The 16853-nt window shown below is 47.3% G+C and overlaps 8 protein-coding genes across 8 annotated transcripts; 2 read left to right on the plus strand and 6 right to left on the minus strand.

Moving 5' to 3' along the window:
- Positions 1 to 152: 152 nt before the first annotated feature.
- Positions 153 to 637, minus strand: N7529_008106 (uncharacterized protein; the record flags this gene model as incomplete). The annotated part of the gene is made up of 2 exons (XM_057243633.1): positions 153 to 312; positions 420 to 637. The coding sequence occupies 2 exons, from the start codon at positions 635 to 637 to the stop codon at positions 153 to 155; spliced, it is 378 nt and encodes a 125-aa protein (XP_057095171.1).
- A 974-nt stretch (positions 638 to 1611) lies between these two features.
- N7529_008107 (uncharacterized protein) lies at positions 1612 to 5682 on the plus strand (the record flags this gene model as incomplete). Its single annotated transcript, XM_057243634.1, has 1 exon — positions 1612 to 5682. One exon carries the CDS (start codon positions 1612 to 1614, stop codon positions 5680 to 5682), a length of 4071 nt encoding a protein of 1356 aa, XP_057095172.1.
- A 46-nt stretch (positions 5683 to 5728) lies between these two features.
- N7529_008108 (uncharacterized protein) lies at positions 5729 to 6652 on the minus strand (the record flags this gene model as incomplete). The annotated part of the gene is made up of 1 exon (XM_057243635.1): positions 5729 to 6652. One exon carries the CDS (start codon positions 6650 to 6652, stop codon positions 5729 to 5731), a length of 924 nt encoding a protein of 307 aa, XP_057095173.1.
- A 303-nt stretch (positions 6653 to 6955) lies between these two features.
- Positions 6956 to 7619, minus strand: N7529_008109 (Major facilitator superfamily domain general substrate transporter; the record flags this gene model as incomplete). The annotated part of the gene is given in 3 exon segments (XM_057243636.1): positions 6956 to 7090; positions 7103 to 7416; positions 7445 to 7619. 3 exon segments carry the CDS (start codon positions 7617 to 7619, stop codon positions 6956 to 6958), a joined length of 624 nt encoding a protein of 207 aa, XP_057095174.1.
- A 127-nt stretch (positions 7620 to 7746) lies between these two features.
- N7529_008110 (uncharacterized protein) lies at positions 7747 to 8403 on the minus strand (the record flags this gene model as incomplete). Its single annotated transcript, XM_057243637.1, has 2 exons — positions 7747 to 7920; positions 8062 to 8403. 2 exons carry the CDS (start codon positions 8401 to 8403, stop codon positions 7747 to 7749), a joined length of 516 nt encoding a protein of 171 aa, XP_057095175.1.
- A 946-nt stretch (positions 8404 to 9349) lies between these two features.
- Positions 9350 to 10403, plus strand: N7529_008111 (RNA polymerase II mediator complex subunit MED27 domain-containing protein; the record flags this gene model as incomplete). Its single annotated transcript, XM_057243638.1, has 3 exons — positions 9350 to 9469; positions 9527 to 10180; positions 10230 to 10403. 3 exons carry the CDS (start codon positions 9350 to 9352, stop codon positions 10401 to 10403), a joined length of 948 nt encoding a protein of 315 aa, XP_057095176.1.
- A 1676-nt stretch (positions 10404 to 12079) lies between these two features.
- N7529_008112 (uncharacterized protein) lies at positions 12080 to 13066 on the minus strand (the record flags this gene model as incomplete). Its single annotated transcript, XM_057243639.1, has 3 exons — positions 12080 to 12216; positions 12269 to 12898; positions 12952 to 13066. 3 exons carry the CDS (start codon positions 13064 to 13066, stop codon positions 12080 to 12082), a joined length of 882 nt encoding a protein of 293 aa, XP_057095177.1.
- A 1705-nt stretch (positions 13067 to 14771) lies between these two features.
- On the minus strand, positions 14772 to 15436 carry N7529_008113 (uncharacterized protein; the record flags this gene model as incomplete). Its single annotated transcript, XM_057243640.1, has 3 exons — positions 14772 to 14905; positions 14981 to 15094; positions 15154 to 15436. The coding sequence occupies 3 exons, from the start codon at positions 15434 to 15436 to the stop codon at positions 14772 to 14774; spliced, it is 531 nt and encodes a 176-aa protein (XP_057095178.1).
- Positions 15437 to 16853: the final 1417 nt, after the last annotated feature.

Raw genomic sequence — 16853 nt, forward strand, 5'->3', positions numbered from 1 at the left:
TTTGTGTTGGCTAAAGGCTAATGTAATCTCACCATTTCCCTCGATCATTCTTGCTTGGAGCTCGAAATTTCGCCTGTTGGTCCAACATCCTAGATAATTGCGCAAAGCAAGAGAAAATTGAGTCCCACAGAAGAGCACAACATCAAAAATTCTCAAATCATGAAGTCTTGAAGTTTTTCCTTATTCAGAATTTCACCCTCCACTAGCCTCTTCGTTTCAGTTACCTCTCCATTGACATACTCGTAGCGGACCAGGGCCGGAATGTTCTTGGTGCTCCAAGTTGTCCTATAGGCATTTTGTGGGTTATTCCACCTAGAAGGTAGAATGTCAGCTAAAGTTACAACACATCATGCACAAGTTGTGTGTATCCATCCCTCATTGCTCTAGGGAAGGGGGAAAACATCTACGGTAGAACTCACTCAGGCTTCTGGCCCACCTCAACAATAGCTAGAGCTGGGGCATCCTCGGTGTCAAAAGCTTCGTTGATATGTGGCAGGGCGGCGCGTACGTCTGGGCACCAGGCCTGCTTGGTGATGGGATCTGATGAGGAGACGAAGGCAATAAAGAATTTTGAGTTTGGGCCAACGGGAAGCTCTTGCACCGAGCCTGGGAGAATGAAATTCTTGGTGATTGTCATTTTCGTGGATGTCGTTCTTTGCCTGGACTGAATGGAGGATAGGCGATTTACTTGAGGCAATTTTGGGTTTGTTTTGTAAAGTCGCATTTATCGTGGAGTTGACGCGATTGTGGCTTTTTTGGATCAATGCCAAGACTACGGGTAGACGCGGCCCGCGTGGAAAGTTCCCAGTATAACTTCACGTCTACGACTACATACTCGGACGGTATGAAGGTATTCATTCATATCGACAGATCCACCTGTGAGCATGAGCTATCGCACATCTTCTTTACAATATGTTTGGCAATGTTCTGTTCGCTTGACGTTGCTACATAGGCTTGTAATTCTGTCAAAGCCAAAAACGAGGTGAGCAAGGAGGTGAGCAAAGAAAACATTCTACCTCATTTGCGGATGACATTATTTAGACTGCAAGAAATCATTTGCTGTTGCCAAATATGGGCCAGCAATAGGCCAGCCTAATCAGATGGCTCCAGATGGAAGTGGTTCCAGCATAGAATAGGCCCAGCATGCCTTCCAAGGTTGTTGGCGACCAACAAAACCAAGTATGAAATGCCAGTCATCAACTGAATCTCATTGCAGATGTTCCATACCAAGCAACTTTAGAAGCCAATCAGTGTGCATATATAATTATGTACTAGAGCACTTATGGTCATTATTGTCGGGAATCTCAAAGGGGATCAAACCCCTCCCATCGTGTCATCAAGGCTGGCTAGTTGCAGGTACAACCCACCATGCATGATCGATATCATTGGCAATATGCGCCCCACTGAGACAAAAAAGGTAAAGAACGACAACTTATTCCCATTCTTTGACAGCGGATTCGCCCGTGCAAGATGCGATAACATTAATAAACTCGGGTGCTCAATCTTAGACAACGATTTTTCAAAACTTCAACATTTCCAAATTTCTCCCCAGAGTCTTGGTTCTTCACCCACTCCTAAGTCTACTGAGGCCCAAACATAAACTACTGCACCATGCAAGAGCCCACAGAGAAAGGCTATCAACTAGGAGTTGATGTCGGCGGGACATTCACAGATGTTTACGTGTTCACCCCACATGGAAAAACAGTGCGAGCAAAAGTTCCAACAACCATCCCAGATCAAAGCATCGGTATTCAACAGGGAATAGCCAAGGCTCGTGAAGTGCTCCAGGAGCAGTTTAGCTGGTCGGGAAAATTCCAGTTTATTCATCATGGTACGACAACTGCAACTAATGCAGTCCTCGAAGGAAAGGGTGCCCGCACAGCACTCATTGTGACTGCTGGCCATAAGGATATATTGGCATTGCGCCGCTCCCAGATCCCGGGTGGACTGGGTGCGTGGCTGCATTGGACGCCACCAGAGCCTATAGTGCCACTTGAGCGAGTCGTCCAGTGTAAAGAACGCATGTCTGTACAGGGCGAAACAGTAACAGCAGTTGATGTCGAAGATCTGCGACAAAGTTTGAAGGAGTTGGCACGACAGAAGCCAGAAGCAGTCGCTATCTCATTGTTGAACTCACATAGCAATGAGGCCCATGAGCGAGTGGTTGCGCAAATAGTTCGAGAGGAGCTTGGGGCCGATATCGCCATCAATTGTTCTGCAGATGTCTTGCGTGAAGTCGGGGAGTATGAGCGGACCGTCACGACCTGTACCAACACGTTGGTAAAGCCCGTTGTTGCAAACTATCTGCACAATCTCTCCAAGGCGCTTGCTACGGAAAGTGAGGCTATTCGGGTTCTCAAAAGCGATGGTGGTCTGACTAGTCTGGCTCTAGCTTCTGAGCTACCAGTGAACATCCTCATGTCGGGCCCCGCTGGGGGCGTTAAGGGAGTGGCAGATGTTGTGGCTCGGAGTACGCCGTACAAGAATCTGATTACATTGGACATGGGAGGAACCTCTACGGACTGCGCTTTAATTTACAATGGGCAGCCTCAGCTCCGACGGGAGACTGTTGTAGAGAGTCTTTCTGTTCGGGCACCTGCAGTTGACATCAAGACTGTGGGCGCGGGTGGAGGTTCAATCACAACATACATGGAGCTCACGGAAACCTTGCGGGTAGGCCCTGAGAGCGCTGGTGCAGCTCCCGGGCCAGCATCATATGGAAAAGGCGGAAAGCAGGCCACCGTGACGGATGCAAATTTGGTCTTGGGATATCTACCCAAAACGTTGCTGGGTGGTGAGTTCGCATTGGATGTTCAAGCTGCCATGGCTGCTGTCGAGGACATTGCGAACCAGATGAAGCTTCCTGTCACCCAAACAGCCGAGGATATTATCACAATCATCAACGAGACAATGTATGGTGCCTTGCGTCTTGTATCCGTCGAGCAGGGTTATGATCCTCGTGAATTTGCACTAGTCGCTTTCGGAGGTGCCGGCCCTCTACATGCCAACGCCGTGGGTCAGCTGCTCGGGGCCTGGCCTGTGATTATCCCACCTTCCCCTGGAATCCTATGTGCACAGGGCGATGTGACTACCAAGCTCAGACACGAGCAGTCGGCCACCTTCATTCGCATTCTCTCCGGAACGACTGTTCTGGAGGCTCAGGAACAGTATCAAACACTAGAGCGAGAGTGCCGCGATACTCTATCAAGAACTGCTGGTGATCTATGGCCTGTATCATGGAAAACGGCCTATCAAGCAGACCTCCGGTACAAAGGCCAAGCTTTGATGATCACCATTGATCTTACACAAGAGGATCTGACCCTCAGCACTGAGAAGTGGCATATTCTATTGCGACAGAAGTTTGACCAACAGCACCAGCAGATGTTCACTTACTGCTTGCCAGACTTTGAGCTTGAATTGATGAGACTGGGAGTTGTGTTGGAAGATGACTCACCTGGTATTGATATTCCTGAAGTTGAACAGTCCACCAGTCCTCCCCCGGATGCAAAGATTGGCGAGCAAAATATTATCTTTCAAGGCGAAGAGAAACCAGCAACACTATGGGATCGCCAAAAGATTAGCAAACAGGGCATTCAATTGACAGGTCCGTGTATCATCTCCGAAATGGACAGCAATACACTCATTCTCCCTGGCTATTACGGTGAGATTGACCGCATTGGAAATATCTTGATCAACCCTCTCGACAAGAAACCTGCCACTGTTACCACACACACCGCCGAGTCGGCCAAAGAGCTTGTCAAGAGCACCCCGTTAATCCCTACACTAATATCCTCAACACTGGCCTCCATTCGCGGCGAGATGGATAAGATGATGCTGCGATGTAGTATGTCCCCAGCCATCCGAGAGCAACAGGATGAATTCAATGTCATAACAGACTGCCAGGGCAAGATGCTGGTCGGTCAATTTGGCAGTTTTATCACTCAATTCCTTGACGTGTGGAATGGTACTATCGAGGAGGGTGATGTGTTCATTACCAATGACACCTACCAAGTTCAGGGTGCTATCAGCCACCTCAACGACATCATTGCCTTTTTGCCAATCTTCCACGATGGTCGGATCATCGGATTCGCGTCGCAATTTGGCCACTTGACAGATGTCGGAGGTATCGTTCCTGGAAGCATGTCCATCAACGCGACATCCGTCTTTGATGACGGCGTGCAGATTCCGTGCATCAAGTTGTATACCCGTGGCGTTATGAACAAAGATCTGGTCGACCTTCTTTGTCGCAACTCTCGCCAGCCGGCATGGTATCGCTCTGATCTGACTGCCATTGTTGCATCCTGCTCTATGGCCGCCACCAGAGTTCGCGAACTGGCCACCCGTTTCGGCAGTGAGGTATATTTGGCCGCTTGCTCTGAGCTGCTGTACCGGAATCGCACTGGATTTGCAAAGATCATTGAGCGTCAATTTGATGACCTGGAAAGCAAATTCACGGACTTTGTCGATGACGACGGACATGGCGTTGGACCCTGGGCATTGACCTGCACCATGAAAAAGGTGGACGGCCACCGGCTTCGGTTCGACTGGAGTGGTACATCTCCACAAAGTGAGAGAAGTATCAACTTCTATCTCTCAGAGACAATGTTCAGGATGTTCATCGGATACTACCTCATTGCAGCTGCTGCTCCGGGCACGGTTATCAACGACGGTTTCCATGACTTAATCGACGTGCAAATCCCTCAAGGATCAGTTCTGAAGCCTGTTCGCCCTGCGCCCATCTCATGCCGAACTCACTTCCTCGGCCGAACCCTGGACATTGTTCAGGCTCTGATCGGCCAGAAGCAAGACTCTTACCAGGCCGCAGCTGGTTTCAGTGACTCCCCCCATTTCTTCTATTCTGGATTTAAGCCAGATGGTGAATGGTATCAGCTCTACCAAATTGGCTTCGGGGGTGTACCTGCACGACAAGCCGGCGATGGCCCCGATTGCCACTGTCTCTTCCCTGCGATCAAGGCTATTCCTACAGAAATCATAGAACTCAATTACCCTCTGCGTATCGAAGCAAATGAAAGCGTGGCTGACAGTGGTGGCGCTGGGTTTTACCGCGGTGGCAATGCTCAGCGTACGCTATACCGGTTTCTGGCGCGTGGAGAGTTCAGTCTGCATGATGACCGATGGTTCACCAAGCCGTGGGGGTTGAAAGGCGGAAAGCCGGGACAGCGATCCCGCAAAATACTGTATCGGTACTCTAAGTCCGAGAACAGCCCTTCCACCGAGATTTTACCTTCAAAATGCGATCACATTCGTGTTGATCCGGGTGATCTTCTTGAGTGGGTGACTTGGGGTGGTGGCGGACTGGGTGATCCTTTGACTCGTCCAGCGGAAAAAGTTGCTCTGGAAGTACACCGAAAGCTTGTCACGGCTGAGGGGGCTCGCACTGCGTATGGTACTGTTGTCAACAAGGATTTCACGGTAAATGAGATCGAGACCGAGGCGTTGCGGACCCAGATGCGAATGGAACGTAGCAGACTGAGCGAGTCCTCCATCTATGACCGTGGTGGAAGCATAGAGCATTTGAGAGAAACATGTCTGAAAGAGACTGGACTCGATGCCCCGTTGCCTCAGTGGGAAACGGACATTTATGGGCCTCATTCGGGGTTGGCATATGTGCAGGATTGGTTTGCTGATATGAGGTCATGCAAGGGTTGGGAGCTCAGCTAGGCTGTAACGAGGCATAGTTATGTAGAGCAATCTTTTCTTTTGTGCACTATACACTCGCATACATAACATCCGTCCTCACGGTGTACTTCACGCCCCGAAACACATCGTCCCCACCGTGAAGCATATTTCTTTGCTGAAAGATAAGTACAGATCCCGCCTTGGGAAATATACGTACAGAATTTTTCAAGATAAATCCATCCGTAAACGAAGTCGCTCCACCAAGGAGAGTATCACTCTTATCCGCTGACTCCAAAGCTGAAGGATGCTCTTTGCTACCTACTCCAACCTCTTCAGAGTCAATCGGAGCTAAATCAAACTTTTTAAACAGTCTATTCCTCTTCTCCGCCCGCTCAATATGCGGCTTTAGCTCCTCCATATCCTGTTCCCCATCGCCGTTCAGATACAAATGAATAGTAAAAAGTGACAACTCTTTTCCGTCAGGAGTAACGTAGCAACCATCACAATGAGGACGGAAATAATCACCGCCCTCGTATCGTAGAACCCGAAGACGCTCATTCAGCCGAGTGAGACGAAGCACTTCGCCCTGGCTTGCAGGATCACGGCCCGTAACCCGCGGCTGATTCTTGATAACATCGATTTCACACTCACGCATGAAGGGCATCAGTCTGTCCATGACTCGACCTGCAAGGTCAAATGAATCAAATATTATTCGTTGACTCTTTCGATGGTCAGTGGACATGACTTCTCTGCCATCGCCGACGTTGACCATGGCGCGTACCCATTTTGGGGGAGAGAGTGTTGAGTCCGGGAGCTCAGTTCGCGTTGATTCTTCTGCCAGTCGGATAAATTCTTTGCATTCGGCTTCTGTTATCAGATTTTCTACTATCGCGGCAAATTGGCCTTTGAATGCAGGAATGGGTGGGTTTGTTTTCTCGAAGTTGAGTTTGCGGAGGGTTGCGTTTGGGGGCGGGCCCCGTAGGAAGTCTTTTGGTATTTGGCCTTCTGTCATTGTGGCTTTTTAGAGTCGATGACCGAAGAAATATTTCGAATATAGGGGTCATGAATAACGAAATCAAACATTACTTGGGCCTATACAGAGTAGTAATCACTTATCTACGATTTTTCAGGGGCACGCTAATCACACGCGCTCCACACCAATACTACGTACCCGGTCCGTGCGACCCAAAAGGTACTAGCAACTTCATCATCTTCTTGCTTGGTCTGAATATTTCCATGCGCCTTAGTTTCTGCTGCCATCTTCCTCGCTTGATCAACAGGGTCCCCGCCCCGAGAGAAGATCAAATCAATATCCTCAAGATGCAGGTTGCGGTACGAAGTATATGACCAAGTTGATTCCACCAACCTGGTTCATGAGCTGTATGCCCCAAGCGAGGAGCACTCGTTGGCCAATCTTCACTTCGTCATTCCGGAAGATCTTCCAGAAAGACTATCTGCTCACCGCATCTTTTATTTCAATAGCAGACATGGTCCCTCCACGCTCATTGACGATGAAATCGTCATATGGCTCACGATCATATACAGCACATAGAACTTCCATGGCTTCTTGTTCCTGTCCGTGATTCACGAGCCATCGAGGGGACTCGGGTAGGCCAAATATCAACACGATAACCAAGATGGCAAAAATGATTTGCATGGCAATAGGTAGTCGCCAGACGATAGGTCCGCCGACGAAGGACATGTCGAACCAGTATGCTACGACAATGCCGACAGCGGCGAACAAGACTTCGGAATAAAGGGCTTTAGGGCTTAGGGCTTAGAAGATAGCCCAGGTTATAACAACTAACAATGATACCCTCTTCCGAGTCATCAGGATAACCGACTTGTTTCCTCCGTTCTTCATTCCTAACAATGCCACTGAAGACTCCTTGGTCATAACCAAAGAAAATAAAAGCCACTAGACAGCAAGATGTGACAGCATCCTGAAGGGACCGACCGCTTCCATACCAAGTACGCATGCTCTCGATTCTCGGTGCTCGTGAAATCAAAATCTACAAGCCTCTATAAATCTAATCTATCTATCCATCAAAGTCCAACGCTAGTCTATCGCTAACTTTCTGTCATGGTCAAAGCTGAAGACAAAAGCTACTCTTCTTGGGCTTGCTCTGCAGGGGCAGCCTGGCCATTTGCTGCCGCCCGCTCTCTAGCCTCCTGGTTGAGATGACGAGTTCTTGTCCGGATTCGCTGCCGGACATCAGCAATTGCCTGAGCCTGTGCAGCCCCACTCAGTCCAAGTGCAGTGCGCACGAGGTCGTTGTACTCCTCAGGGACCTATGTGCGGTTAGCTTCTCTGGCCGGAAAAACCAAACGAAACCCGCATAAAATGGTTGATCATACTTGAATGCAACGTTGGTGCACACGAGCACACCACTGACATGCTTTGTGGCCCTGTATCAAAACGCAACTGTGCTCAGGGTTCTCCTGCAAGCGGAGGAAGCAGCGCTGGCAGAATGATGAATGATCTATCGATTTCGGGCAATAAGTGCCTGTTCGAATGAACAGGTTGCTGCATTGTGCAGCAGTCATTATTGGTGCGCTGAATATCATCTCGGCCGTAAGAGTGCCGGCTGCATAAGCAGCGGTGCGGTGCTGAGCCCTCGTCACCGGTGCTCCTACTCCGGTCGCTGCTTCCTGGTGCCTGGCAGGTATTTTCAAAATGCGATCCGATTGATCGAGGTCCTCGACGTAGTCCCTGTCGGCGGAATTGTTGTTGGGGTTAAGGTCAGGATTGAAGTTAGACATGATGAGGTCAAGGTAGGAATGGAAGGTTGCTTTGCTGATTGATGTTGATAAACTCTTGTGGCTCTGTTTGTGATTTTTTTTCCTACTCCTCCAAGCTATATTTATAGACTCAATAATCCGAGATCACCTGCATGACGGCTCGACCATCAAAGGTTCTTGAAGAGCTACGTCCAAAAGAGTGACCATGGAACATTTGGCTCCTGTCACCTCATTGACCAACAAAGACCAGTATATTGGCATCAGGGACGCTTCTTAGAAATATCTAAACTGAGTTTATTTCTTAACGGCGATCGTCGTTCGTCTTCAAAGCAACGTTGTTTGATCAGAGCTTGTTTCAACTTAGACTCACTCAAAGTGATACATTGTAGGCCAAGGGACAGCTGCTGTCGCGCTAATACTAAGCCATATACAAGACATGTACTCACAATCAAAAATCTTTCATCCTTGACACATTGTGCCAAGGAAAACAAACACAAATGAAAATCATAAATTTCTATAGCCATGAAGGGCTCTGTAGTGCTATGAAATCGATTATATAATAATATGCACCAGCCATCGTGGCGCATTCACTTGTGGCTGGAAGTTCCCTGATTGGTTGTGGCTCCCGTCTGCGCTTTCATCCTTTCTCATCTTCTTCACATTGAAGCAACAAAAATATCAATCTTTAAGTCAACTGAATCTTAAAATCAATATCGGACAATTGTCCGATGCTATTTGATCTGATCTTTTGATTTCACACTATATTGCAGCCAGTGCTGTGGAGTCCCATCGGCCATAAAACCACCGCTGATCGACTCATTGTCTTCCACCGTACTTGACCCTCACTTTTAAAAGTAAAGTGAGCGCTTTTACGTTCATGTACGCCACAGTATCACGAGACTGAATTTAAGAGGCATCAGCACCACCCCCAACAATTTATTAAACAACCATATCCACTGCCCCGTCAATGGCTGCCAATCAAAACTCCATCCAAGGGCCAGCAGCCAGCAACGGCAACGCCTCACGCCTGGACTCAGAATTCCAACTTGTCTCCTCATTAGCAAAGCTGCAAGAGCTTGAGCGAAAAGTAAGCACATGGCCAGCAAGGCCTTGTTTTGTCCAACCAAGCTCACGAGATGTCTAGATCCATGAACTGCGCCAATTCATGCCACAGGGCCTATTGGAGCCACTTGTGCCAATTGCAAATCCAAACAAAGCAACTGTGAACAACCCAGTTGCGGAAACGCCTCGGGTCCTACGAGCTAATTTGGATGAGACGGCACGTGCGCGCGTCGCAGATGTTCAGCATTTCCAGTCCTTGTGGCGAGACCCGGAACTAAAATCTGTCTGGGACCATGTCGAGTCACGTATCAATGAATCTAATGGGCAGATGATGCAGCCCACCGGAAAATGGGAGAGAGATTACGATGTTCTTTTGAAGGAATTATCTCAGGAAGAAAACTCGAAAATTGAACAGCGCCAGCGAGAAGACGAGGAAGCTGAACGAGCTACAGCCCAATCAGCTGATGGAGAATGGCAAAAAGTACTGGAGCGGTTCACTGAGCGCGGTGTGCCAGGCGTACGGGTCAACGCAGAAAATGGTGCAGACTCTCTAGCCGTGGCACTCGTCAGGGTGGGCGTCGTCTTCTTGCTTAAAGGGATTCCTGGACCTGGAACCCCGGTCTCTGAATGGGAGGTTTCGATTCAGACTGGGAGTCGAGCACTGACGAAAATGGAAATTTCTATATTGGATTGCGTGGGTTCTCGTCCTCGGAAATGGGATCTTACTTTCTTGCTGGTTTGTCTAGCTATTGACTCGGAAAAAAAACATGCTGACATGCGTCTAGGACATGGTTTCTTCCTATGCAGATATCAAGCAAACGCCATGTGTGAAGTGCACCCGGCTAACCAATGATGGAGCTCAACTTCCAACTCTCCGCCGTCCTCAGCCGAATCAACAGTTCGCTGAAGGACAACCACGCATATATGCATTCGATGCATTGCACTCTGGTTGTGCTTGAATGGCTATACTATACTTGGGAAGAGACCACGCCAGGGCTTTTGCTGGATACCATGTAGGAATCTATAAATGGGGAGAAGCATTACATTTTGATTTTCTTCGTATAATAATGATGACTGGGGCATTCAAAGCGATCTATCCAGAATGAACCATATAAGATTTCCACCTATTCACAAAACTGTTCCGTCAATATCACTACTTTTCATCCAAGTTTGTGTGGTTCTCACTCAATCCCTATGCCTCCCATAAACAGTATCATGCCAAAAGTTTGCCGGATATTCAACCCCATTTCGGTCCCAATACCGCCTCGGTATACAATGCACCTCATTCTTCCCAACCCATTTACCTCTCTTCTCACGCCTTCCATTACAGTATTCAACCGCACACCAAGTTCCATGGTCCGGGATATGGTACTTCCTCGTACGAAAGTCATACCGTTCACCGGAGCGGCGTTTCACCCACGGAAACGGGCTGTATTCGTCGTCTGGATTGTATGAATTGCTGTCCCATCGTGACCACTCGCCTTGTGTGGGCCCTGGTTCGGATGGTTTAGACGCTCTTTTGTTTTCCCCTTTGGGCTGGTTGATTTTTCCGACATAGATGTCCGGCCCTTTGTTTGCAAGAACGTCGAAGAGCCGCCAGCGTCGTGGCCAGTGCGAGGGGTTTCCAGGGCGAGGGTCTTTTGGCCAGATCCAGCCTAATTGCGATTGGGGCATGATTCTGCCTAAAAATTTGGATATTTAGAGATAGATGAGAGGGTGCATATGGTTCAATTGCATGTGTTGGGTCAAATTTTGAGAGGTATAGCGCTTCCAGTTCTTTTTATACACCCTCTAGAGCTCTTCGCAGATATAGTCAATGAACATTTTCTTGGTTGCAAACAGCTCATTCCTTTTGACGGTTTCCCTGCAGCATTTCCTATTTGAGACTGGGTTCTACTTTTAAATGTAGTCCCCACAAAGATCGCATTACCTGGTTTGTTAGCTTGTCTCAGTTGATCCAATAATGCATCGGAGCTGAGGTTAACTATCTCAGTCTTTGTTTTATTCACGTAATAAAACACCCCGAGAACTTCCACGCATGAGATAATCTCGGCCTTAAATCCTTTGTTGCTACAAACTAATAAGATATCGCCATGCAAGGATCCAAGCCAGCTAGGAATATATGAATGAAACGTCATCGACGATATATGCTAGGTTTGATCTGAGTTTCCGTGATGATCATATCATTCGAGCCCAACTACGCTTCATCAGAAATTGATGGTAATTTACACACATAGTGCGCTGGTTTGCGTATCTTTCGATTAAAGGACTATTTCTGCGATGCCTTAAGGAAGGTTTGGACAAACACGAAATGTACACCCCTGTCACCAAGTATTTATGCTAGCAATTATAGGAGTGGGTAAAGACTTATTGACAGTTGTTGTATTAGTTGCAGAAACATAACCGAAAACACAAAAATTGAAGAAAAAGAAACATCTCTGCTTAACTATTGCAAAGAAAAGTAACAAGTGAGATGCAAAATATCAATAAATATCCATCCTATGTGAACTTGTCATGCAACGCCATTTTCTTGCTATTATCATAAATCAAATCGCTCGAACAATGCAACGCCCCAAAACCGATAAAAAAAAGTAGTATGTTCATGAGAAGTCAATGCAAGTAGTGAACGAGTACCTCAAGTGGCCAAGACACCAGCGCTACCCGCGAACCAAGTGAACGAGGCGAAGGTAATCAAAGCCATACCACAAGTGAACTTGAGGGCTTGTCGGGTAGTGGCAGACAGGGCACCGTTGCAGGTGACACATTCAAATGCTGCTGGGGTTAGTTAAATGCTTGATAATACAGATGAGATGAGAAAACTTACAGCCGAGTGAAGTGTAAGGCTGGGGCGAGTACATGCCAAAGGAGTAGCCAATCTGTGAGCTCAAGTAACCAGCGCTCGCAGTGTCACCGAGCTCTTTGCTGGCATCGTATATGAACAGAGTATAGGAAGCGGTGAGCAGCGGAATGGTCGCAGTCTGCTTGTACTTTCCAGTATCCCAAACGACGGATCCGGTTTGCTCAACACTCATGTTTGAGGTCAGAGTGTAAACCTGCGAGTTCAAACTACACGACGCGACGACATTGACTGCAGAAGGAGTGACCGAGAGCGATGTATAGTTCCAGACGAAGGTCACATCCTGTCCGATCTTGTAGTAGGTGGTAGACGAGGAGGCGGGGGTAATCATCGACACGCCGCCAGCAGCGGCAGCAGGGTCGATGGAGATTGAGGTAGTGGCAGTGGTCTTGCTAGTTCCCGTCTTTGTGTTGGTGCCCGTGGTCTTGCCAGTGGCTGTCTCTGAACCGGTCGCGGTATCTGTGCTTGTGCCGGTCTTGGTGTTGGTTCCGGTGGTGGTCCCTGTGGTGCCTCCTGTGGTGCTGGACGCAGTCTCGGAGGCAGTGGAGGCAGCCGTCTTCTGTTCAGAGGTCCCGGCGGCACTGGTTTCAGTGGTGTCTGAGGTATGGGGTCAGCATGGGCTGGAGTAAATCAGGGCGATATTGCCTTACCTGCTCGCTTGTCCAGGGAGCCACCGAGAATACCATAGGGACGCCACGGCCAAGCCGAGGATATTGTCCCCAACAACAAGACAGTGCAAAGCACACTCAGGAAGATGAAACGCATGTTGATGGCGGGATAGAGATTTAAGATGATCAGGAGGGTCGAGGATTAGGCGACCGGGGTATTGGTCCCTGGGCTGAAAGTGAGCTGGACTGATCACACTCCTTGTACAATCCGATGTGACTTGTCGAATCAAGTCCGTGTTGAGATAAAGTATGGATTTGGTGTTTGGGCCAAGCAATTCGGTTGAAGGACGATCAAAAGGACGTGGAGTGCAGAAAATGGTTATTAATCCCTTGACGACTCTGGACCCTGAAACAATGCAGATCACGGGAATGTGGGATCTTAGCGATTTTGTCAATAACAATTTCAAACAGAAGATCAAACGAGTGTCGGTTCGCTAAAAATAATTAGAGAAAGGAACAAAATTTCTCAGAGGGACAAGAGAAACAGAAACAGAAGAGAGAGGGAGGTTTGACTTACGGGGCTAAACCAAAACAGGCAAGATGTGAGACATCACCTATTAATAGTGTGGCTGCAATTATCAAGTGATCTAGTCTTTGATAAGTCTTATATATTGACTGTAAGACTTAAATGATGTATTGCAAAGCTGAAAAGAAAGTTGTGTTCCAGGTAGACTCTTATAATACTACTTGTTTACCTCTAAACACACAATAAACAACAACTACAATATAACTATGGGGAATCTTAGTGATCAACAAATTGTATCCACTCCCGAGGTTCCTCATAGATTGTAACCTTATAACATTAGTCACAAATTGGTAGGAAGAAAAATGCTCCTTTTCTACATATAAAATTCATAGTTGACCTTTGCGCTTCTTAGGAAATATTACAAACAAAATATCTTGATTCCAAGGTTGTTGGTATACCTGAGTACCTGGTCTCTGTGAGACCACCCATCATAGATGTGGTACTTGATATGTATACTTCAGTATCAGAACAAATCACCAAGAGTAAGAATATATCACAGGGAGTGAAACAAATGAAGAAACTCGAGCCAAATAATGCAAACACTCTATGTATCAACTATCAGCCTATAGTGCTATATCCAGCCCAAAAAAGGGCATCAATTTACCTAGATATAGCCTCCTATAGTTCAACCCAAAGCCACACTGGCAACAGCCATGAAAGTAATGACAATAATTGGGAATGGCAGAATTGTAAGACAGTGAATTGAATGTATGACATGTCCAATATCCTGTTGTCTATCCTAGCCCTCCTTCTGGTGACTGCAGGAACCAAAATTGTATTTGCCATCAGCCAAGGTACAACAAAAGCCATTGATATCCATGGCCAACCACAAGCTGCACCAACAGCACCAGCTACCTAGCTGTCAATTCCAACAGGGTGGGTGCCTGGCTTCGGTCCATCGAGGTTACAAGACGCGGGGGTGGCGATCCAACGAGGGTTCATGTACCCCGGTTCCGTGTGGGTGAAAGTCCGGTTCAAGGTACCACACAGAAACCAATCGTGGAGATCGGTGGATCTTTCTATTTTGTGGCATACACGGACTTAGCGAGAGTGGTGATTCATATGCTAGAGGCATTTGTATATAGCAGTCTACGATGTTCTTGGGGAAATAGGCACAGAAGAAATTATCAATATATGATCAGTTAGGTTGCTTGATACGCCGAAATGTGCCGAAACGAATGTACAAGAAATTTCAAAAAACAATAAATAATACAAGTGCTAGAAGTATGTGTTATAAACCGACACTCGCCACGAGTTTCCAAAGTCCAGCACAATTTTAAGCAGAGGTCCTGGGCACAGCCTGGAGGTTGATCTTATCACATCCAGCAGGAACAGCCGGCTCCTGCACGCTCTTGCTGAGGAAGTGCAGGTTGGGGTAGAATTGACCGGCCTCGGCATTGACGGGGCACCCTGTATAAATAAAGTCAGCTGGCTGATTCCGCAGAGATAAACAACCAAGACAAAAATAAATAGAAACCAACTTACACAGCCATCCGTCCCAGGTCTCGCTGGGTCCCTTCACACCCTCGGGAGTGATAGAGAAGCCCTTAGAGCCGGTGGTAGGGTCGACGCTAATCTGGGCGCGTTCCTTGCGGACGCCTACAAAGCCGTCAGCAAAATTCAAGGTGGGATTTAAATCCAGGCGGGGTTGAGCTTACCCTCGACGTTGATCAGGTCCAGGGCATAGGGAGCCTGGGTGGAACCGGTGTTCCAGTAGATAGTGCTGTTGACGAAGTAGAAGGAGGCGGCGCGGTTGGAGGCGGCACCGGCGAAGACGGCCTCGCTGTTGAGGGGGTCGGGAACGACACCGCGGCCGACGGAGAGGTACAGGTCGTTGTGGGTGCTGTTGGAAGCGCCGGAGGTCTTAAGATTGAAGAGCTTCTCAGCTGGGGCGGCGGCCACGGCAGTGGCTAGCAGGGCGATGGTTGCGAAGAACTTCATTTTGGATGACGGGTGTAAAAGTGAAAGAGTTTGGAGATGTGTAGAAATAATGGGGTTTCGAGTTTGTTTTATGTTAAGGGAGTGGCGCATTTATACGTTGGATGTCGGGGAGATCAACAGTTGGTCCACGGTGGAGTTGTTTCGTTCCTTGGATCAAAATAGAAGTTTCAGTGGATATCGAGGCATTTATTCTTTGCTACTTGATGGAGTACTATGTACGTGGTAGTATAACTCTACAATATTGGACTTTCATTCTTTTACTTCATCATTGACTGTTAATTGGTAACTCGGCTCGTTTTGTGGTGTTTTTTCACCTTCGGCCATTCGCTGTTTGGTTTAATTTTTATTTTCTACCTTTGTTTTTCTTTTGCATGCAAGGCACATCCTGATACATCTCAGTACGACTCCGTGTTAGAGCCCAAGTATGGGGTAAATGAAAGGAACAACCCACTGGATCCTTCAATAAGTGATTACAATCGACATCCCGGACATCCTAAGTGGGTATTTTACTAGTAACATCCGAACCAGTCATAGCTATGATCAAATGCAGATCACATCCACCCCGATATGGATGATTAGAGAGAGAGATGTCAATAAAGCAACCCCCTAGCTTACGTTGCACAAAAGTAGAAGAGGAGTCTTGTTTCACAGGTGACCTCATGTGTTTGAGAAGAAACCTGGAGGTAAAATGCAAAAAGCACCAAAGAGACCTTGAAGAAGTAAAGAAGTAAAGAAAAACAAACAAACGCCAAGATCAGTGGATCTTTCCCCTGAGTTTAGTGTATCATTTTTTTGTACACGAAAATCTTTTACCTGTTTAGTTCGGGGTTCACCTCGCTTCTAGAGAATTTGACATCATCGCCAGACAATTTGTTCGGAAATAGAATGGCCCACTGTTGAAATGCAATATAGTTGGCCCCTTTCTTTGTTGTATGTACTGGCACATCGTATAACGTATCGTGCATTGTAGATTGTACCGTACATTGTCGATGTGGTTGAAACATTAGATTCATTTGTACTTGGCGTACATTGTGAAGTGTAAATGGTCTTCATGCCAAGTAAATAAGTCCCACAGGGCGTTTTAAGCATGTGCCTAACATGTGTCTAGCGGCCAGGGAAGGAGAGCCCTACGATATACTTATGTAACATATGTAGTCACATGGTATCTATAATTGAGCAATAGGGGCGCAGTGTACATATGAATACATTGTACAACATTGTATTTACGCTTGGAAGTATTTGTTGGCATTGGTGGCATTGTCATTTCTCATCAGTCATGAAACTATCATACACATCCCCAGATTAACAATTAATTACAAAAAACCACCCCTGGAGTTTTTACCGTTGACAGAAAGCCTAGCACCAAGAAAAAAAGCATAATAAGAACAACACCTGCCCTATCAGGGTGCGGCCGTAA

This window comes from Penicillium soppii, assembly GCF_028829465.1.
Source record: "Penicillium soppii strain IBT 18220 chromosome Unknown utg000006l, whole genome shotgun sequence".
In the NCBI taxonomy this organism is placed as follows: Eukaryota; Fungi; Ascomycota; class Eurotiomycetes; order Eurotiales; family Aspergillaceae; genus Penicillium; species Penicillium soppii.